Genomic DNA, 23,204 nt, shown 5'->3' on the forward strand with positions numbered 1-23,204 from the left:
ATATGGTGGTGGTTGTCCTGCTTCGCTTGTTGCTATTGCTATAAAAAAAAAAATTTGCAGGCATTAAAGGTTTGGTCTCTGTATCAGGCACTATGCACAGTAATGTCTTTATAAATCTTTTTTGACATATAAACAGCTGTATGTGCCATAAAGCATGCTATAGAGAGGCTAAATAAATTGTGTTTGGTAATGTGAAAGAAGAGAGATTCTCTTACGGCCTGAAAATGAGAGCAGTGTTGCTGTGAAAGCAATGGCAAGGACACTAGAGTTGAGGCTGAAGAAGCAATTTTATTCCAAGTTGCTATTTCTAGGTACTTAAACTTCAGACATGGCTTTACAGGGTCCTCAGAGAGGAAATGAACAGTTAACAAAACTTGGCTTTACTGGGGGGGCGGGGATCAATTGAAGAGTGTGATATGCCATTGAAAAAAGTGTTAATGCATTTGCATAGTGATCTTTTCTTTCCTAAAGAAGTCAGCAATGGGACCAGTAGTTAGCGTAATGGCTATGTTGCTGAACTCCCATGTAGTCAACCACAGTTCGAGTCCCGGACCCGGTGGCTTAAACTCACACTGGGCGCGTGTGCGTGTGTGCCCAAGATCCCAAGAGGAGAATGGAGGAGAAGGGATTGCAGCATGGCCATCCCCCTTGGGGGGTGATTTCTCACTATCTCTCTGTCTCTGTCTTTCTGGCGAGTGCACATGCCCTATAGCCAAAAAAAATAAAAATAAAAAATAAAATTCTCTTATTTAAAAAAAAAGAAGTCGGCACTTGGTGTCATCTCACACATAAAATCAAATGTTTCTGGCCCTTCGCAGATACCATTATATTCCATTTCTCACCACACACAAAAGACCTCATGTTCTAGGACTCAGAACCTCAGAGAGCACCCCTTTTAGGCAAGGCTTGAAATCATAGCTCCTAGGTGACAGTAAAGGGCTGGTTGGTCCCGCCGAGGTTTTTGAAGAAAAAAGAGGTCTAGGAGTGCCATGCACTTGCTTACACCAAGAGTCTGTAATGCCAAGTGTGGCCTGTCTAATGAAAGCAGTACTGTCTTGGAGAACTGAAGTCCTGGAAGATAGGACCTAGGAGGACAGGTTCTTGATGGAAGAGTTTCACTGCCGAAATGTGCTGACATGCCGAAATCACATTTTGAACAGTGAGCCACCTATCCCTGGTGCAGCATTTTTTGGTTTGTTTGCTTTTTGTTCCCCACAAAAGAAAATAACACTATGCACATGATTAAACTGATACATTTTCAATAGCTTCAGATACTTTCAGTTGATCTTTGTTTAAGCTTATCTAAAAAAATACAAATAAGCCAAGTCTTTTTGTTGTTAAATAACAGCAACTCTGTCTTAGTTTAGAAATAGTTAAGCCCTTGAAAACAGTAACTTGGTCTGAAAGTGCCACTTTAGCTACAAGACTAATGCCAGTCCCATATGCTACACTCCCCATGCTGCCCTCTGACCTTTCAGCTGTGCAGAATCCCTGTCACATTGCCAGACAGAATTTGACGTTTTCTAAACACCTGCTTTGGTAACACCTGTTTATCATTCTGACCCTAGTAAAAGAGTTTCTGCAAAAGGCATGGGATTGGCTCATGCATGTCCCTTTCATCCCTAAAGAAAAAAGGGCCTCTGCAATTATCCAGATGGACAGGAGGGTGGGCAGACCAAATGCCATAATTAGATGGAGATGGGGTTCACATCGTTTCTGTGTCACAGGAAGACCCTAGTGGTAGTTCAACAGCCAAGAAAGGAGCTTCATTTTCACACATCAGGAAAAGCTGCTTGAAGGAAGCCAATTGCATGCGCTGCATCCATTATGGCTCAAGTATGTGGCCATCCTTTCTGCTGCTGCTACCACTCTGCTCCCCTGTGTGACAGAAGTTCGACCTGACCTTTCCTCTCCATCCAGCTATGAAGCTGCTTCCCCTGCTGCAGAAAGCTCCCAGGCAGGAAATAAATGCTTGACCCAGTACCCCAAACCTGGTTGCAGAGCTCTCCAAACTCAGTGCGAAAGCAGTCAAACACACCACCATTTCTTTTGCTTTTTAAATGCCACAGTCTATGTAAATGAATTGCTGCAGTTTGATTTTACAGTCACAAGTGAGAGATCTCAAACCAACACCTCCTAGATACAGTTTTGCAACAGGATATCAGTCACATGAATGAAACATTTAGTACCTGACAACAGGCTGTAATATAGCTTGTTATGTAGCATGTCCAAAAGAGTAACACAAAAGTGCTACATGGCCAAACATGGAGGCCACACTTTGGGGATGTCACTTTAAAATCACTCATCTCATAATAGTAAAGTCTCAAATACAGCAAAGCCTTTAGATAGGTTTGGCATTTAAAAAGTAAACTATTGGGAAGACTTCGCCAATCTGCAGGGAGCCTACATAGGATAGGTTACCTGAAATGCAATTTGTAATTATATAAGTATCTAATTTTCTTACCTGGCTCCATCAACCTTGTGCAGGTGCTGCTTCCCCTTCTGGTTTGATTTCTGGTTCAGTAAGACCTTCTGAAGCAGGAGGGAAGGGGCCGCTAGACGATTTTACAGGTACACCCAAGTGCACTGTTTCTGCAGCTTCCCAAGGGAGCACAGGGTTGACCTCCGACTCCTGGGGTGCAGAGTTTTCCCGTGACTCCTCCTGCCCAGTATTGTCAGGGACTATTGAAATGACCTCCACTTCCAGGTGCAGAGATTTTTCAGAGCCTATTTTGAGAATGCTCTCTGCATCCAGGGGTTGTACAGGTCCCTCAGACTGACCTTGCAAAGAGATCAGGCAACAGAAGTGTAGCTTCTGCCTCCACATGTACTGAGGACTCATAATTTGCCTTCTCCTCCAACAGTGCAAAGTTTGCAGAATCTACAGATTTTCCAGACATGCCTGAAGCTTTCTTGTCTACTACAGGTTTAGGACTAACTGGTGGTGACTGCTCATTTTCTTTAAGACAAGCAACTTGTTCAGTAAAAGGGATACATATTTGTTCCGGTATTTGCTCGATATAAACAACTCCTTCAGTCACAGGCTCATCTTTATATATAGATGATATATGAATGGTTGATGCAACCTCAATATCAGCCTGCAAAGGGACCTCAGGAGCTTGGTCATAAGCAGGAGGGTGTTGTTCATCCTGCAAGGGGAATGAGGAAGCTGTTGGTGGTTCAGCCTCATTGTCTTGAGGTTTAGAACTCAAATCTACACGGACAGATTTTTGGCTCACAACCTGCACAGCGCCTTCTCTGACCTGGCTCCCATGGTTTCTTCACCAGCCTCTGAGCTCAGCACCTCCTTGATACAAGCAGGCATACTTGTTGCCACATCCACCATTAAAACCTCAGATTGATCAGAATGAATAGATGAAACTTTACCTAACATCTGAGCAGCAAACTGAGCTGGGTCAGCTGGGACATAGGCAAACTCTGGTGAGACAGCTGCTGGAGATGGTGATGAGGGTGGGGTGATAACCTTAGGGGTGTGTGGTTTGGAAGAAGGACCACGAACTGCTTCATTTCTCTCTTCAGGCTCTAGAAATTCAGCATTAACTGATGGAAACTGGGTGGTTTTGTTGATGAAGAATGGTCTAGCTATATTGTCCTCCTCTGTGTCCGTAGATTTTTCCATCCGGGTAGGTTCTTGAGAAACTACAGATGTTCCTTCTGGTTCTTTCACACATTTTGGTTTCTTCTCTTGTGTTGCTCCTTTTGACCATTTCTCCACTAAAAATAGCCAGATGGATTAATCAGCACATATTCTCCAAAGAAAGAATTTTAAAGAAAGCAGCAATCGTTGAGCATTCAAATATCAATATGCACACAAGCACAGAAAGAGTTTTGAGTAATAAACCTTTCCTGCCCTTACCCACTCAAGATTCTCAGTTCTTTTCCTTAGAAATAAGTGACTTTATCTAAATAGTACAGTGGTGAAACTAGTAATCGCATACTATTTTAAGCTAGTCACCATCAGGGGGAAGATCATAGCTCTGTGCCTAGATTATGAAACCTGAAAAGCTCCTGATCTGGGGCCATCAGGTGGCATAGTAGCTAAAGCACTGGACTCCCACATGACCAACCATGGTTTGACCCCCTGACCTGGTGGCTTGAAAATCATGCCCTGTGTGTGTGTGTGTGTGTGTGTGTGTGTGTGTGTATTCAAAATCCTGAGAGGAGAATGGAGGAGAAGGGATTGCCGCATGGCCATATCCATGAGGAGTGAGGGGGTGGTTTCTTGCCTTCCCTCTGTCTCTCTGGTGAGTGTACATGCCCTATGGCAAAAATCACAAAATGGGAAAAAAATGCTCCTGATCAAAACTTTCACACAAAGCTAAGGAAAACAAAACAAAACAAAACAGAAAAACACCTCAAGCATTAAACTATCTTATCTTTAGCTGGTATAATAATAACTTTGTAATGACACAGGTGCTGTCATATCAATAAAGACATTTCTCAATATAAGAAAATTGGGACCAGCAGTTAGTGTAGTGATTAAGGCACTGGATTCTCACATGGTCAACTGCAGTTCAAGTCCCAGATGCAATAACTTGGAACTCATACTGGGTGCATATGTGTGCGTGCCCAAAATCCTGACAAGAGATTGCAGCAAGTGGTGATTTCTTTCTCTCTCTTTCTGTCTCTGGCAAGTGCATGTGCTCTATAGCAAAAATCTCTCTTAAAAAAAGAGGAAGAAAATTGATGCATAAAGTTTAGCTTAATTAGTAAACTAGGAGACCATAAGACTTTTTACATTAAGAAATGTCAACATTCTGGGGTCAGCAGGTGGCATGGTTGTTAAGGCGCTGAACTCCCACATGGCTGACCACAGTTCAAGTCCCAGACCTGGCTGCTTGCTCTCTCTCTCTCTCTCTCTCTCTGTCTCTCATCAGTGAGCACATGTGCCCTATAGCAAATTAAAATAATTAATTGAATCAAATAAATATTTTTAAAAAATGTCAACATTCTAACTGAAAAATAGTAGCACCTGGGACCAGCAGATGGTGGAATGGTTACATCTCTGGACTCCAACATAACTGACTGTAGTTTGAGCTCCAAACCCAATGGGTTAAAACTCATGCTGGGCGCATGTGCGTGTGTGCCCAAAATCCCGAGAGGAGAATGGAGAAGAAGGGATTGTGGCATGGTCATCCCCTGGGTGGTGATTTCTTGCTTCCTGTCTCTCTGTCTCTCTAGCAAGCACATATACCCTAGAGCAAAAATTTCTCTTAAAAAAAAAAAATTAGAGCACCTATGTTGAGGTGTCAAAATGTACTCAAAGTCATACTGGCCCAGAAGAGGGAAAAAAGAAATCTTAAGATCTGAAAGTGTGGACTCGGTGAGTCCTCAGATGTGAGAGAAACTGGCTTAGGAGGTCAAGACAACTGATGATATTTAAAAAGTCCTAGGAGCTGGAAAAGAGCCATGTTTGTCTAAACATCTTAGTTGTTACTTATCAGAAGTTTATACATGATTTTCTCTTGGGGATGTATTTCTCTAATATAATGGTATTTGTAGAGAGAGTGGAATTTGCATGAATGTGTTTAGTATACAGACACACTTTGGAGACAGACAAAGCTGCTTCCCAGGGAATGGTGTCCTACAGTGTCCTCCTCTACACTGCTGATTTATTTGACCATAGACTCGAACCATGGTCAACTACGTGGGAGTCCAGCAATGTAACCATTACACCATCTGCTGGCCCCTACACTGCTGATTTATTTTTTTTTCTTTTTTGTAAATTCAATTAATGTTGTCTAGTTCTGGACATAAATAGCCACTCCAAATTCTCACATGCAGAGAAGAGTTTCAGGAAACAAAACAAAACAAACAGAGAAGCAGCATATACTCTTGCATCCCTCTGCTTAGTATAGTAACCTAATTTTCCTAATTACCTCTTCAGGACTTCCCCATATACTTTTTGTTTGTTTGTTTTGGTTTTTGTTATAGGGGCAGGGGAGGGAAAGTGAGAAATCAGACCCTAGGGAAGATGGCCATGCTGCAGTCCTTTCTCCTCTAAGGATTTTGGGCATGCGCATACATGCACCAAACCTGATTTTCAAGCCACCAGGTCTGGGACTCAAACCATAGTCAGCCATGTAGGAATCTAGCACTTTAACCACCACATCACCTGCTGTCCCCACCCCTGCCTACTTTTCCTTTTTTTTGGAGAGGTTTTTGCTATAGGGCACGTGAGCTCACCAGAAAGACAGAGAGAGACAGAAAGTGAGAAATCACCTGCCCGCCCCCAGAATCCCTTCTCCTCAATTCTCCTCTCTTGGGCAGGTCTTGGGCATGCATGCACATACGCCCAGCATGAGTTTTAAGCCACCGGGTCCGGAATTCGAACCATGGTCAACTACATGGGAGTCCAGTGATGTAGCCATTATGCCAACGGCTGGTCCCAGCTATGATGATGCAGAGGGATTGAAACTGAGCCTAACAGTCTGCAGCAATTTGTGATAATAATTACTATGATATAAACAACAGAGTAACTCAGCTGGGATCCAGGTGGGTAAGAACTTCTTGATTCTTCAAAAGAGGTAGCTATTCCCTATCTCTTTTGGAAGCCAAGACAGGACTGACACTGGAAACTGGGCTTAGTTAGGCTAGGGGGTGGGAGGTGATAGTGGTGATGAGATAACAATTACCACACTTCCCTCTTCACAAAGTGCTGAAAAGATCAGAACTAGCACAATCTGGAGTCCAGGTTCTGCACACAAAGGTGCCAGGTAGAAAGACGTGAAATAGTGGGAGATAACATGGGGAAAAGGAGCTCAAGTTCCTCGTCCAGAGGGATTCTGAAGTATTACTTTATAGTAGAAAGAGCATGGGCCATGCTAATGGGAAGATCTAAGTTCATATCCTAACTCTACCAATTTCTTCATTTTTAGAAACTAGAAAATATTTGACTCCCAGGCCTCAAATTTCTCTTGAGTAAAATTGCAGTAATGTCACCTACTTCTTAAGGTTGTCTGTATTAAAAACAAAATATATTTTAATGCCTAGGACAAAACAGTTACTCAATAAATATTAATTCCATTCCCTTCTTTCTTTTCCTAACATACACTAAATAGAATTAAAAGGAATTGTTCTTTTGCCTTAAAATATCATGAGTTTATAAAATCCCACTAATTAACAATTTATTTGGATTAATGAAGAAACTCTCCTGAGAAGATTGAGAAATGAGGGAGAGCTTTCATGGATTCACATGATAGGATCTATGTAATCAAATTGCAGAAAAACAGGAAGAGGACCCAAGAAAGAGTTTCACAGCATGAGCTTCTTTGGATATAGGCATACATGTAGGAAATGCCACAATGAATGCCCTGATAGAGTCATGGACCATCTTAAAGACACTATCTCTGGAAAAATGGTGGGAAAGATGAGAGATGCCAGAGAAGTGACAACTATATGCTTTCATTTCTGGTTCTTTTTTTCCTTCCTCCTCTATCACCTGACTATACATGACATTTTGATAGCACTGGGGTGATACATAAACACATTGGTCCTATGATGAGACCTACCAAAAATGGGGTTCTAGGAAAAATCCCAGAATGAATGTTCAACTAAAATAAATAACATGTGCAAGGGTGTTTTCGTCACCATGCTTTCCATGCCCAGGCATGATTCCGGGCAGCAGACCAACCAGTTAGGGAGTAACTTTGAAGACTATATATATCCTCATTGAGCACTCTGGAAAAAAAACATGTCTTTCAAGTTTATATATGGTATCTGGGCAATGAAGGGACATCAATGCACTAGGGATGGTAGTAAGTTCTCACCCTTATTATCAAGTTCTAATACCTACTGCTATCTATGGCTGTTCTAGCCTCACGTTAAAGAGACTGAAAGACTAGAATTAAGAATCATTGACTTAGTCCTCAAAGAATGGTTCATTTCCCCCCTCTTATAAGTCATGGAAAACCTGGGAGGGCTTCAATTCTTGGAACTAACAGATAAAAGATTGTAGGATATTGTAGGTGCCATCATACATATGTAAAACTGGGATCCACACAAGGGAAGGCCTATGTGGATGAAAGAGAAGATGCCATCTATAATAGGTAAATTTTTATTGTGGAGAACTGAACAACCATAGCCAAATTTACCCAGAGCTCCCATAGGAACAGCAGTTGGGAATTAAACCAGTCATACGGTAAGAGGATATCGCTCAGGGGAGGAAATGGCCTACCAAGTGGGAACTTTATGTTGTCTGTATATCCCTAGATAGTCCTTTTTACCCCAGAGTAATGCTTTCCTGGATGTAGGTAGACTCATGCAATCTCTATCAAAGGACCTAAGATAAAGGATAGTTTGTCTAGTAAAAAATTAGTTGGGATGGATTCAATCAGTAATATACAGCAGACAGAAAACAGAAATGAACCAAACTGAGTATTAGACTGTAACACTAACATCTGTATTTTCTGTCATACTTTCATGATACCCCTTGATTTCCCTAGTAAACCAGAACAATGTTCGTTTCCATTCTGCTGCCTAAAAAGCAATCCAGTTTCTATTACCATACTGTGACCTTACTTTCAGGATTATCTGTATACTATATCAATGTTCTTGATAACTGTAGTTATTAGAAGATAAAAGCATTTTTCTACCCCTTACCCCCATCAAAAGCGTGTCCACTCCATTAATCTTGTTAACCTATTAATTTTGAACCTTAATATTCAGACATTAACCTACCTGGATGAAAATCCACATTGTTTGTCCACTTGCTAACTGAATGGTGGATAAATCATTTAAACAAATTACATTCAAAAGTAACCAGTTACCTTCTACCACAAAGACTGACTGACTTTATCAGCATTCTCAAACACAGCAAACCTGTACACTCTCAGAACTTTCAAACAGTAGCTCCTATAGAGGACGCCAAGTGTAAGAATAACAACCTTGACTACAGAGGAAACCAAGCTCATAGGGAGGGGAAGAGTGTTTAATGTTCTCGTACTTTGTCTGCAAACCCTGCTGTAAATACTGTTGATGATATGCAAGTCTAACACTTGTTTCCAAAGGAGAGCTGAGAATGCCAAGGTCTCTACAAGGAAGCAGGCTGACTAGATAATAAAATATTCCAGAATCATGGCACTCCATTCTCCTGCCACTTCAAATCCTGACACTTGCTCTTTTTTAGACAGGGTCTCCTTATGTGCCCTGAGTTGACATTCAACTCATGACTCACCTGCCTCAGTTTCACAAGTGGCACCACTGGCCCAGCTCCTTGTTCATCTTACTCTTGCTTTCTGCTATGAGTGTCTCATCCACTGCAGATCCAACCCCACATGCTACTCTACATTTTCCTAGGCCTTACTCCTAATTTTTCCCTGCCTTGGTTATGTTATCTATTAATATTACCAAAGTAATAGAGTATAAAATGGCTGACAACTCATTGAATCTTTTCCTTTGTATGATTCCAGAATATTGGTCAGCCATTATAGTAAGAATTATTGAGTTACTTCCCACACTGGCCATGCGTATTCACTTTCCTTCTATACAAAGTTCTATGAAAAGCTGCTGCTTGCCATCCTTTAGATATAAATGCCTCTCTTTGGGATCTGACCATTATAAACTCTTGCTTTTAGTGATCTTCCCAAATTTTCATCATGTAACTCTTGCCTTATTTATGCTCTTCTTTTTCACTGCTCTGACAACTTAGCTTCATACTGTCATATTCACATAAGACAAACACTCAAACATACACACACAGCACACAATTTATCTTCTAAGTAGGTATATAGCATTATATCAGAGTCTTTGAGATATGCCAGAGGTCTTAAGACCCCTGCCTATAAAAAACTTGTCTCTTCTGGAGGAGAAAGTATAATCAGAAACACCTAACTAATCTCCTGCCTTCCAGCCTGGACAGTAAATCATCGGGGGTGGGGGTGGGGGTGGGTAAAATGCATAGATAACCTTTTATTTTTTTTTAAAAAAAGAAAGTTTCCTAACGGAAGTGTTCACATAGCTTTCCTAAGTTAAGGTATCTCATTACAATTTCAGTCTTTATTACTATAAAATACATTTTTTTGAATTGCTTAATTTTATTATTATTATTAATTTGACCAGTGAGAGAAAGAAAGGGAAGTGAGAAAGCAAGCCACCAGGTCCAGGACTCAAACTGTGATTAGCAATGTGAGAGTCTAACACCTTAACTACCACACCACCTACTGGCCCCCAAAATCCAATTCTTCTAAAGTATACCATACTTCCCTGAAGACAGGACGTATTAGAAATGATCTGAATCAGAGACCAGCAGATGGTACGGCAGTTATGTTGCTGGACTCCCCCCATGACAAACCAAGGTTTGAGTCCCGGACACAGTGGCCTGAAACTCACGTTGGTTATAAGTGTAATGCATGCCCAAGATCCCAGGAGGAAAATGGCAGAGAAGGGATTGCAGTGTGGCCATCCCCCCAGGGTTAGCTCAGCTTCCCTCTTACTGTCTCTGTCTCTGTCTCTCTCTCTCTCTCTTGCAAGTGCACATGCCCTAAGGCAAAAACTTCTAGAAAGCAAAACAGAGAAAAAATTATCTGAATCATAGTTACCATAGTTCACACACATAGTTTAGTATAGTCTTTGCCTTCATGTATAGTCACAATGACTATACTATGCCAGAGATCTAGAGACCACTATCTGTGGAAAACTTATCTCTTGAACTAATTACACTATCATTGGAAAATATTAATTTTCCAATTTTTTAGGTTTTAGAATCCTACAAAATGTCAGTCCCCAGGTTTTGTTGTTGTTTTTGTGTTGTTTTTTTCTTTTTGGGGGGGGGAGAAGTTTTTGCTATAGGGTGCGTACACTTGCCAGAAAAACAAGAGAGAACCAGAGAGACAGAAAGCCAGAAATCACCCCCAAGGAGGGATGGCCACACCGCAGTCCCTTCTCCTCCATTCTCCTCTCGGGATCTTGGGCATGCACACACACACGCCTGGTGTGAGTTTAAGCCACCGTGTCCAGAACTCGAACTGCGGTTGACTACATGGGAGTCCCGCAACATTACGCCAAATGCTTGTCCTAGTCCCCAGGGTGTTTTTTTTATAAAAAAAAAAACAAAACGCTGATTTAATAATAAAAAATAAAGCCTCAGTGTGAATAATTTAAACAGAAAATATTTGTTAAAGTATTTCTTAAGTATGAAGGAATGCTTGTAATGATGCAATAATTTATCACCAGCAATAATAAAGTTATCATCACTTGTGGCACTTCACTTACCTTTAGTCTGATGAAATTGTTTAACCAGATCTTTTATATCCAGACAAGTATTCCCTAAAGGAGTAAATACAAGAAATCACGAAAATTATCAACAACGAATGCTTTCTTTTTCAAAGCAGAAAAGAATAAAGGAATAACAAACCTTCTCTAAACACAATAAGTTCTTTAAAATAAACTGCTGCAAACTGGGTGATGTTTGCTGGATTGGTTTTGAGAATAGCTCTGCTAACTCCCTCCAGCAGAGTCTTGAGGCCATAGGGTACAACAAGTTTGGACTTTGCAGAAATCATTGTGGCAGGATGACTGTAATCTCAACTATAATGAAGAAAAAGTCTGATAAGTAACTTTTTAATCGTTTTCAAGAATGAGTCTTAAAATTATTACTTTAAGTGTTAATCTCTTAAGTATTTATTCTAGTAAAATGAATTTAATTCTTGATGGCAGTTAAATAAAACAACCCCATTGCCAAGAGTTTATTATGTGCAGATGAGCAGACAAGTACTACTATAAAAAACCTATAGGAGCTACTCTGTCAGACCCCCCTCCCCCCAATAATAGTAAAAACCAAACAAAACCTGCTTCTGTAAAAGTCAATGAATATTTTGTGGGGTAACATTTCAAGGAAGATAATTAAGTTCAAGCATCTGCTTCCAAACAACATCCTTCCAAACCACATAGGTACTGGCTTTTCTGTACATTCATCAAATAAAGAGTTATAAAACTGTGTTTCAGCAAGATGAAAATGGCTTTTTATTTTTCTAAATATATCTCCAGATATGTTGCTCATTTTTATGCATGTTCTTTTCCTTTTGAGAGGGAAGAGTGAAAGGGGGAGGAAGAGGAGGGAGAAGGACAAGGGTGGGAGAGAGATTGTTGACAGGGTCCCATGGTTGCAATCCTCTGCCCTAGCCTCCCAGGTAGCTAGGATTACAGGCACACACTACCATTTCCATCCTGTTCTTGCTGGTCCCGGGGCCTCCCGCATGGCCCCTAGCCTGGTGCAATGGCTCTCTACACTTATGCCACCATGACTGGGCCTGAGTGTGCCTTGTTATGGAGTTTTAAATCGATTGCTTAACATTAATCAGAGTAGATATGAATTATTCGTGGCATTATTATACCACCCACCTTTTTCTTTTTTCATATCCTCCCTTAACCTGTGCCCTAGTTTCTCACTAGCTCTCCTTTCTCCTTTTTGGTTCTTAAGTGGTACCAAGCGTATTGCATGGTCCAGTCCATAATTCTCAGAGTTGCAGAAGCTGCCATCCTACACGGTGCATCAGTGTGTTTGCATCTGTTCTCACTCTAAAAAATTTCAGAAGGCTTATAAATATACATAAAGATAAAAATTTTAAAAATTTAAGAGAGATTTTTGCTATAGGGCGTGTGTGCTTGCCATAAAGACAGAGATGGAGAGGGACCAGCAGTTAGCATAATGGCTATGTCACTGGACTCCCATGTAGTCGACAACGGTTTGAGTCCTGGACCCGGTGGCTTAAACTCACGCTGGGCGCATGTGCATGCGTGCCCAAGATCCTGAGAGGAGAATGGAGGAGAAGGGATTGTGGTGTAGCCATCCCCTCTGGGGGGTGATTTCTCGCTTTCTATCTCTCTGTCTCTGTCTGTATGTCTGGTGAGTGCACATGCCCTATAGCAAAAACCTCTCCAAAAAAAAATTAAAAAGACAGAGATGGAGAGACAGAAAGTGAGACATCAACCCCCAAAGGGGATGGCCACACTGCAGTCCCTTCTCCTCCACTCTCCTCTAGGAATTTGGGGCAAGTATGCACACATGCTGGCATAAATTAAGCCACTGGGTCCAGGACTCGAACCACGGTTAACTATGTGGGAGTCCAGCAACATAAATATTATGCCATCTGCTGGCCCCCCAAAATTAAATATTTAAGGAAACCTATTCAGGGGTAAAGGAAAAGTTATAATAGGAAAAATAGGATTAAAGTACAGATAAGGTTTGCACCCCAATGCAAGCCATTGACCCCTTCACTTTGGTAGAGATGAGTATCAAATCATCCCTGAGCTACCAAGCAGCCATCACAAAATAGAAAACAGGGGTTAAATGCTTCAGGTTTCTGGAAGTAAAAAAAAAAAAAAAATCAGTTGCTTGGCAGAATTACAGCTTTTCTGGACACTGAAGCCCAGGAGAAATTTCTCCCCTGGGTCCTTATAAAGAGGAGAATAATGTGATATAATGAACCATGTCCTCAACAACATCCTACGGTAAATACAGTAACGAGTTTCATGGGGCTAAGTGACACAGTTCAGTTACAGCAATTATACAAGGGATCAGCTTCTAGTCAAAAGCAACCAATGTATCATAGCAAGTAACTGAACGTTTATTACCACGTTTCATTTTCCCAAAGGTCAGGACAAAATGAATATGTATGGGCCAAAGCAAGTCCTTTGGGAATGTAAGTATATTGCGTTTCTTAAATGAAAACTTACTATCAGTATCGTTCAATACAGGAACCTTCCTGACTTAAGCCATCTTTAAATAAACCAGTGATACAGACCAGCCTGTGGTGTGACAGTTAAGGTGACTGGATCTCACATGGTTGACCTCCAGATGCTGGGACTTGAAAGAACAAGCTGGGTTGTGTGTGCATGCATGCTCCAAAATCTCAGAAGGACAAATGGAGAAGGGATTGTGTTGTGACCATCCCCACGCAGGATGAGGTTGCTTTCTTGCTTTCCCTCTCTGCCTCTCCTGAGTACACATGCCCTCTGGCAAAAGTAAAGAAAAACAAAAAACAATTACGCAGCTTTGACAGGCCCCAATGCTAAATGCTAAGGCGCACAGGCTGTGATGGTGATGCCATATGTGCACCATGGAGTCTTCAAAGTTTGTAGAAATACGTATTATGAGAAAACTATACATGGATCTACATTTTTTCGCACCAAAATAAACTTCAGACTTTGGAAGTCCCCACATATGTATTTATACACATAAATCCTATACATTTTGCTTATACCTACTTAGTACATAAATTGTTTATATATAAATGTAATTAAAAATTTTTTATTATAGGGCACATGCACTTGCCAGAGAGAAGGAAAGGACAGTGAGAAATCACCCTCTGGTGGGGGATGGGGGAGATGGCCATATCACAATCCCTTCTCTTCCATTCTCCTCTAAGGATCTTGGGACCCATGCACACTGTTTTTTCAAGACTCGGGCTGACCGCCTTGTGCAATCCAGTCACCTTAACCACCATGCCACCGGCTGGCCCTGGAGACATAGTTTTTTAAAAAATATTCCATGAGGACAGAAGTTTGACTGCTTTTTCCTATTTCTAAAATTCTTTCCAGAGGGCCTGGGATAAGTAATGCCCACAGACATTAACGGATTATTTTGGGCCCATTAGATAACAAAAATCTTCCTACATCCTGTTCCTGGCGTAGTATCCCTGTAATGGGTGAGTCACCACCACAATCATTAACAGACCCACTTTGACTAATTGATAACCCTGTCTTTGGGACAGTACCCTGTGACTGTATTCAAGCCTCCTTATCTCTGTTAAAGTACCCTCCTTACTAATTCCTTCCATAAACCTATAAGCCCCACTTCCACATGTCTGCCTTTCTGGGCCAGGTCAGTGGAAAGCTCACTAAATTCTCTCACTCTCAAAATCAAATAAAAGTAACTGCTGTACCTGATCACCCTGAGAGAGAGGCTTGTTTTGCCTCCTCTCTGGGCTTAGGTCACTCAAATTTGTGCTTAAAAATAAACTGCCATGATTATTTTTGCAGAGTTCGTTATTTCTCTTGACAAGATGACAACCACAAAGGGACCAGAGAGAAAATGAAGTTCTTCTTAGGTTTTTTTTTTCCGAACCTGGTGCTTGGTACCAGCACAACGGGACCTTTGAGCCCCCTCTGGCTCCGAGCTTCTCCTTGGGGGCGATTCAATAAGTTCTCTGGCTCAGGACCTCCCAAAATTTGGTAGACAGTCTAGTTTATTTCTAACCTGGTTTGTTGTTTGTTCATTTGTCTTTGTCTCTCTGATTTGGGTCTGTCTTTCCTTTGTCTGTTTTGGGTAACCCAGGTTTGCTCTTCTCTGAGCAAGGGGTAGCAATTTGCTCTCCTCTGAGGGAGGGGTAGCAGTTTGCCACCCCGCTTCCCCTGAGTGAGGGGTACTGCTTTGCTCACTGCTAAGCAAAGGCTAGAGGTTTGCCCCCTTCAGGCAGGGAGCAGTTGTTTGTCCCCCTCTGAGTGGGTAGTTAGGGAAACCTAAAAAAAATTTACAAAAGGTGATTTGGGGTTAAAATTTCCCAAGTGAATAATTTTGATATTCCTAAGTTAGTCTTTTTGGACACTAAGTTAAAAAAAAAAAAAAGGCAAATAAAACTAGGACCTCACATTAAGAAAAAAAGAATGAAAATCCTTCTTTAATTTGGTGTTTAAAATCAACAAAAAGAAAAAAAATGAACTTACCTTCTTTCAGGAAATTAATTAAAAAAATGAGACTGTCTCAGAATTAAAACAGTTAACAGAAGCTGCTTCTAAAAAAAGGCACCAGAATCTATTCCTCCCTCTGTTCTCTCCTACCCTTTGCTCTCTCTCAGCTCCCCTATCCAGAAAACTCCTTCCTCATACTCCTGTTGCCTTTCCCCTAACTTAAAAAAAAAAAAAAAAAAAAAGATTTAGGAGAGATATTAAGGAGGGAAATAAAATCATGGTTGCTCCTTTTAAAGAAAAACATACTGGACAAAAAGAGCCAAATGTAACGTATACACCACGGACAAAGGCAGACCTAAAAGCCTTACTATCAAGGTTTCCTGACCCAACTAAAGACCCTACTGGGTTTGCATAAGAGTTTGTAATAACCCTTAAAGCCAGGATTTTCAGATCTGTATCAGCTAATGCAGCTTCTAGCTCCAGGAAACAAGGCAGAAGAATGGTTTAGGTTAGCAGACTGGAAACACCCTTTAGATGATTTTAATAAAATAAATGCAAGAATGCAAAACAAATGCAGAAAACATTCAGATTGTCTCTGCACTGTTCTGCCTCAAGTATTTCCAAAGGTTATGGATGGTACCAAAGTACAATACAAGATCAGTTCCAGTGAGTCAATACCTGAATTTTTCTCTAAATTTGAAAAAAACAAAAAATGAACAAACAAACAAACAGAAAAACAAACATTCAAACAATATTCAGAGATACCCCCTGAAAACTTTGAGAATAGACTTGACACTTTGTCAAACTCTGGTTTCATACAGGGTTTAGATGAGAAACTAATGACCCTGGTAAAAAGGAACAATGTGGCTTGGGCATCCCTGCCCACTAGCCAGCTCATTACATTAGCTGATCAATAGACAATTCATAAAGTGAAAAAGGGTATAGCTTCCAAAATTATGAACCCACAATTAAAACAGCTAAATAAACAGGTCAAGGAACCACTCAATCTCCAACCTCCCCAAAATTCACAACAAACACAAAATTGCTATTACTGGAGACAAGGACACATAAAGCAACGCTGTAAGAAACATAAACAAGCTCTCACTCATACGGAATTTACAAGTTTTGGGAGCTTTTAATCTGAGTCTGCTTTTTAAATAGGAGTACTCCAACCCATGAACCACGTATCCATACCACCAGACAGGGCCCAGGTATCACCAAGACCATACTCATTTCATTTGTCAGGAAAACATTTCAGGGACCAATGAGATCAGGGTTGTTAACGTGTGTACAGTTCTAAATTATAATCCTATGCATGTCATAAATTGTAAAAATCTCTCACAGAAAAGGGAGTAAGATAATGGGCATGCTGAGAACTTAAAAACACTGTGGTGACCTTGTAGCTCTGTCTTCAGAGCAACTTAGCAACTCTTAGTGACCTTGCAGCCCTCCTAACAACCTAGCAGTTCTGTTTAGTGCCAACAGACAGAGTTAACCCTTTTCCATCCCTAGGGTGCTCGGGGCTTTTGTTCATGGTTAGTTGCTTTGTTTAATACCTTCTAAAAAGCTCCCCCCTTCCCCAAATGTTTAAAATCTTAAAATGTTATAAAAAAGATTGTTCTGTTCTATATTTTAAAATTTGTTAAACAGTTTTTGTCTGTAAAATACATACCTGTAAGCTGCTGGTATGTACTAAAAGCTAATATTGCTAAGAGTTAAAAGTTCTGGTAAATACTAAGTCCTACATACAAAGTTACAAGCTAGATGGCTTTTCCAGAGGCACCAAATTTCCTGGTCTGGGCAAAGAACAAAAGATAAACTTTGGCAAGCCTAAGGTAATCCTTAAAATGACAAACAAAATGCATTCTTTATCTAATTAATCAGAGATAACAATTACTTCCAAAGACAAATGTATAAAGGAAAGAGAAACAAGGTAGAAAGGACACAGTAAGTAGAAAGATATGGCTAGGATGTATTTGTGGTTAAAAAAAGGTTAAAAGAAAAGAGAACATTTCAATATAGAAAGAGTTTTATATGGTAAAAAAAAATTGTCCTTAAGATAGTTGGGTTAAAAGTAAAAGGGGACAAATAAAGTATAAATATAAAGCATGTCCCAGAAGGTTTGAGTTATGTTGAAGAAGGTCTGAGAGGGGATTATAAAGGATTAAGATTTTGTGAAAGGATTTATATGACAGTATCTCATGTGGCCATGAAGCACAGTCTAAATATGGTAATGAGACCCCAAATTTGCTAAACTCTAAACTAGTACTATTAATAAACAAGGAAAACATATTGTAAATCTCATTAAAAATAGAATACAGACAAAGGTCTCTTTGGTTGGTTAGGCTGTTTGATGCCCTCTGTTTACAATATAATCCTTGTTTGTGCATTTTTATTATGTATCACCTAAATGCTATGCCAGATACAGGAAGAGGAAGGACAAAAAAAATATCACAGATCCAGAATATTTTTTCTCCAAAGTGTCTTCCCCCCTTAACTTTGAGGCCTTTTCCCCCTTGCCCAAAAGTAATTGGCTATAAAGTAAAATCAATCAGACATGGCTTTCCCCTCAAGACTCCACTGCCTGTGAAAATGGGGGACGCCTAGGACTGAGCCTTCCTAGCGCCATGGAACCTGTCAGTTTAGTGAGTAAAGGTCTGCTTGAAAATAATACGAGTGGCGTGATGGGGCTGACAAAATACCCTTCCTGGAGGCAGTTAGTTCGTGCTACAAGCCGCGGGGAGAGCGGTCATGCAGTCCCTTATATCCGGGACGGCAAGGTCGCAGTCCCTGCGTTCTCTTTTCGGGTACATCGGACGTCATACGAGTCAGTTTGCAAAGAATGCCCTGAGCAAATGGAGGAACACGGAGGCACCAGCAGAACTACTGCAACGGGTAGACTATGTGGTCACTGACGCTGAGGGCTGTTTGAGCCCCAGATCGCTTTCAAGAATACTTGTCAGAAACGAACCTAAAGCTTACAGCTCTCCCCAGCTCCCCGTAAACTGAAACGCCCAAGGACCCACTACCATAGGTGGTAACGCCTGGGCAAGGAAGCCACGCCTCTGGCTGAGGATGCCAGCGGGCACCGGGAGCCTCACTCCCGAGCCCTCGGCCGGGGTCTGCGGGCCCGGTGGCTCCTGTCTCGTTTCGCCGTTCGGTTTGGGTTCTCGGGTGTCAGAGGTCAACGAAATGCGGAAGACCGCGCGTGCTGACTTTGCGTCCACCCGGTCAAGAAAGGCGGAGGCCAAGTCGACGAGGCCCCGCCACCGGGCCCCGGCCACCCGGTCGGCACACTTGCCGGTGTGGGCCGGCCCCTCCCACAAGGCTCCCATTCTGGGGACCTTCCGCCTTTCTCGACACTAAGCTTCTGTCCACCTCTCCCATCGTGCGAGACGCCCCGAGGACCCAGCCGTGTCTGGAGCCACAAGCTGAACCTTTCCTCCAGCCTCGCCCCACCTTCTCCTTTCCGGCTATACTCTAAAGAGCTCCCTCCTTGCCCCCTTGCCGGCGGCTCCTGAAGGAAAGCGCGCCCCCGCCGGGGCTTTTATAGTCCCGTAGACGTCAGGGCGTGCGTCACAAAGCCCTGCCCTCTCGCGGGAGGTACCGGGCACCACCCCGAGGGAGGCGGGGCCAGGCAGGCCCAGCCAATGGGGGCCCGGAAGAGACAAAGGCCGGAGCCGTGCGGTGAGGGAGGCGTGCTTATCTTTTCTGACGCAATCTGAACCGCCGTAGGGAAACTGGCGTTTCCAAACCGCCAGGAGTTAGTGGAGGTGGCTGTTTCTCCGCCTTAGGTCCGCTTGACCAAAGCGGGAGCTGGTTAGGGAGGAAAGAGAAATAGTTCCATCGAACTTCTTGCTGTCACTGCCGCTCCTTTCCACACGTTACTACTGGCCCCCATAATCTCGTATTTTCTTGAGTCACCTTTACGAAGAATACTTTCTGCCACGGTGTACACAGCACTAACAAAGAAAGAGGACATAGTTTCGTGTAACAACACTTTTCCTCTTGAGAAACCTACCTGTGGAATGAGAGTTTGGGATTAACACCGAAGCTTCCTGTTTCTCCATTAGGATCAGGCACCTTGTCTCCCCAAATCATACCAACAATAGGCTGGAAGTCAGAATACTGTGTACCTTCAGCTCAGTTTTACCAAACCAAAGGAACGTTGCCTCATTAAAAATTCCCACTTGGGGTCAGCAGGTGGCATAGTGGTTATGTGGCTGAACTCCCACATGGTCCACTGCGGGTGTGAGTCCCGACTCCATGGCTTGAAAATCACGCAGGTGTGTGTGCATGGGTGCCCCAGATCCCAGGAACGGAGGAGGAGATTGCGGAGTAGCCCTATTCCCCTGAGGGGCCTTTATCACTTTCACATTCTCTCTCTCTATGGGGCAGAGATGGGGGGAGCCCAGTCAGAGCCTGCAGGTGGCCAAAAGTGGCAGTAGACAAAGTGCTGGACTCCCACATGGTCCTTGTGATTCAAGTCCCGGATATGGTAGCTTGAAAATCACCTGGTGCGTGTGTGTGTGTGTGTGTGTGTGTGTGTGTGTGTGCCCAAAACCCAGGAAGAGAATGTAGGAGAAGGGATTGCAACTGGCCATCCTCCCTGAATGGTGATTTCTCACTTTCCTTCTGACTCTCTCCAGCGAATGCACACAACATACCGCAAAAACCTAAAAAACAAAAACAAAATTCCACATAGCTCTTTCACCCATTCAGGCTCACATACTTATGCTAGGTATTAAATAACACCATAAACATGATTCTTGGATTCTGAGCAGGTTTCTTTGTAATCCATCTTAAAATGTTTAAAAGCAACAAGAACCACTGCAAATCAACAGTTAAATAACATCATGAGGACATATATTTGATTAAAAAAACAAAAACTTGTTTAAATTTAGGTAACATTAAGACTTCCAGAGCACTTTACAATACAAGGCGATGGTAAGGCCTCTGTCTACATCTTGCTACAGACAGTATTTTCTGGGACAATTTGTTCATCATTTAGTAATTATTGCTGAGTGCCAGATAAGCTCCCACTTGTCATGAAGATTACATGTAAAAGAAAGAAATGCTATCTTTCAGATGTTACATGTGATCACAGGTCTGTAGATAGTGTATTTTTTCATCCTTCATTACTTGTCTCTAGCAAGTGATCATAAAAATACAAGTGAGATGACATAATTTCTGGTAGTTTGGTTTATGATCTATTTAACTGTCAAAGGTATAATGAATTGAGCTATTAAAAACTGTGAGTACAAATATTAGAAACTCCATTTATGGGGTCTTAAAATTTGAGACGTTTATGATTGTGTAACCTAACCTTGGTAGGTCATCTTGAACACCTGTTACATGTCAAATTCTATGCAGAAATACCTTCACTCAGAAGGCAGTGTTCATACTCTTTACTCATTTCTTCAATGACTGCTTTGCCTGAGTCACTCTGAAATGCAAATTATTACAGTGAAAAAATGTACCCATGAATTTTCAAACCATCATCTATTTGCTGCTTTGCTTTCTTGAACTCTTAATGATTTGAGGTGGTTTCACGATCATCTTGTCTTTGTGTTCTCCCATTTGATCACTAGTGATCTAAATAAAATGCAAGTCTACCTTGTTTTCCACTGCCTCCCTCGCACATTCCTACCCTGTAGAAGCCCAAGGTTCTGTGTGTAACCTCCATGTACTTTCCTATTTCATCTCGCTCTCTCCGTCTGGTTCCCACTTGACTCTCCAGAGACTTAGATACACGTGCTGTTTGTCACCTCTCCACTTTTGCTCATCAGGTCCAAGGCTTGGGAGGCCCCTCCAGCTATGGTTTTCACCTGATTACATCCTTCCTAACCTTTAAAACTGAGCTCAGAAATGCTCCTTTTATTTTATTTATTTATTTTTTTGAGAGGTTTTTGCTATAGGGTGCACACGCTCACTAGAAAGACAGAGAGAGACAGGAGGTGAGAAATCATCCCCCGGGGAGATGGCCACACCGTAATCCCTTCTCCTCTTGAGATCTTGGGCAAGCATGCACATGTGGCCAGTGTGAGTTTAAGCCACCGGTTCTGGGACTCAAATTGCGGTCAACTACATGGGAATCCAGCAACATAGCCATTATGCCATCAGCTGGTCCCTCAGAAATGCTACTTTAGGAAGCCAATGGTTTAGTAATACTTCATCACTGGCACCATGACAAACACTTTTGAGCTTAATTTACCATATTATTCTGTTTTTGACTCTACTTACTAAATATTTAACAAAAGGTGATGAACTAGGGCAATGTTAATTTGATCCAAACCACCTGGACTAGAATCATCCCAGGAACTTGCTGAAAAATGCCTTCCCAGGGCCAGCAGATGGTGTAGAGGTTATATCGCTGGACTCCCACATGGCTGACCATTGTTCGCATCCCAGACCCAGTGGCTTGAAACTCACGCCCGGCATGTGTGTTTGTGTGCCCAAGATCCCAGGAGGAGAACGGAGGAGAAGGGATTGCAGTAGTGAGGCCATCCCGCCAGGGGGCTGATTTCTTACTTTCCCTCTCACTGTCTCTGTCTCTGTCTCTCTCTAGCTAGCACATGCACTCTAAGGCAAAAACTTCTTAAAAAAAAAAAAAGCCTTCCCAAGCCCAATTAGAAGGTGCTGAATCAGAATCTCTGACAATAGAGCTAATCTGTAAAACAGGTAAACTGAAGCCACCAGGCCCATGGGTGGAACAATAGAGTTACAGGTCACATGGGTTAAAGTATGTTATTTCTGTTTCCTACCCAAGTCAACTAGAAGATCCAGCTTAGATCCCTTTGCTAGTTAGTGTTTATAAGAAAGCCAGTTACACTGCATCCTTGGTGATTTTTGTACCCTCTACTAAAAATGGGCACATCTACCATGGACCAACTTTCCATTTTCTTGTTCCCTGTGTCCTTTCTTCTTACTGCATTTCCTTTTCCTAGCTTCTAAATTATTTGCTTCTACTATATATCTTCTTGGGATAAACTGGGTTTAACATTTTTATTTCTACAAAATAGAACACTCACAGAAACTGAAGCTGTACACCATGATCGTGTGAATGTATATCTTTCTAGGTATAAAGCTATATTTGGATATTTGCCACCATGATTTGCTTAAGGAAGAGATCATCTAGAAAAGCACACAGCAAAGGAAGTGTGTGTGAATACTGAATTGTCCATTGCTTTTAGTTGGCAGAAGTGTAAAAGTGCAAATTCAGTAAGTAACGAACTTATAATATGCATCAATAAACATTCTTATTTTCTGAGACAGCTATAAGTTATTATTCTTTACTCAGCATAAGAATTAGCTATCATTAGTTAAAATAAAAGAAATAACCCAATAAAAGTAGAATCTTAAATAGATTAACCAACGAGGTACATATTACATTACTAGACCATGCCTCCAAGTGTTTCAAGTTATAAAAATGTGCACAGTATTACATAAAATATACATTTGAGATTTCTCTCATCATGGGCACAAGCTAATACAAAAATATATTGGCATCTGTAAATTAGAAGATCCATTTGAGAGCCTCTAAAATAGGAAATGGG

The 23,204-nt window shown here is 41.7% G+C and overlaps 1 protein-coding gene and 1 long non-coding RNA gene across 2 annotated transcripts in view; one reads left to right on the top strand and one right to left on the bottom strand.

The window, feature by feature from the left end:
- Positions 1 to 6: 6 nt before the first annotated feature.
- CABYR (calcium binding tyrosine phosphorylation regulated) lies at positions 7 to 19,199 on the bottom strand (the record flags this gene model as incomplete). The annotated part of the gene is made up of 5 exons (XM_014591291.2): positions 19,108 to 19,199; positions 11,375 to 11,547; positions 11,233 to 11,286; positions 3,388 to 3,735; positions 7 to 38 (listed from the first exon to the last, which is right to left on the bottom strand). Coding segments are annotated over exons 2-5 (582 nt in total), but the record flags the coding sequence as incomplete, so codon positions are not given.
- Positions 19,200 to 19,905: 706 nt separating this feature from the next.
- LOC106735865 (uncharacterized) overlaps positions 19,906 to 23,204 on the top strand; it is a 6,224-nt gene continuing 2,925 nt past the window's right edge. Inside the window, exons 1-2 of the long non-coding RNA XR_001371063.1 lie at positions 19,906 to 19,934; positions 22,728 to 22,869. This is a non-coding gene — a long non-coding RNA (uncharacterized LOC106735865). The remainder of the gene's footprint in view (positions 19,935 to 22,727; positions 22,870 to 23,204) is intronic.

This window comes from Tupaia chinensis, unplaced genomic scaffold (assembly GCF_000334495.1).
Source record: "Tupaia chinensis unplaced genomic scaffold, TupChi_1.0 Scaffold000550_1, whole genome shotgun sequence".
NCBI classification, from domain to species: Eukaryota; Metazoa; Chordata; class Mammalia; order Scandentia; family Tupaiidae; genus Tupaia; species Tupaia belangeri.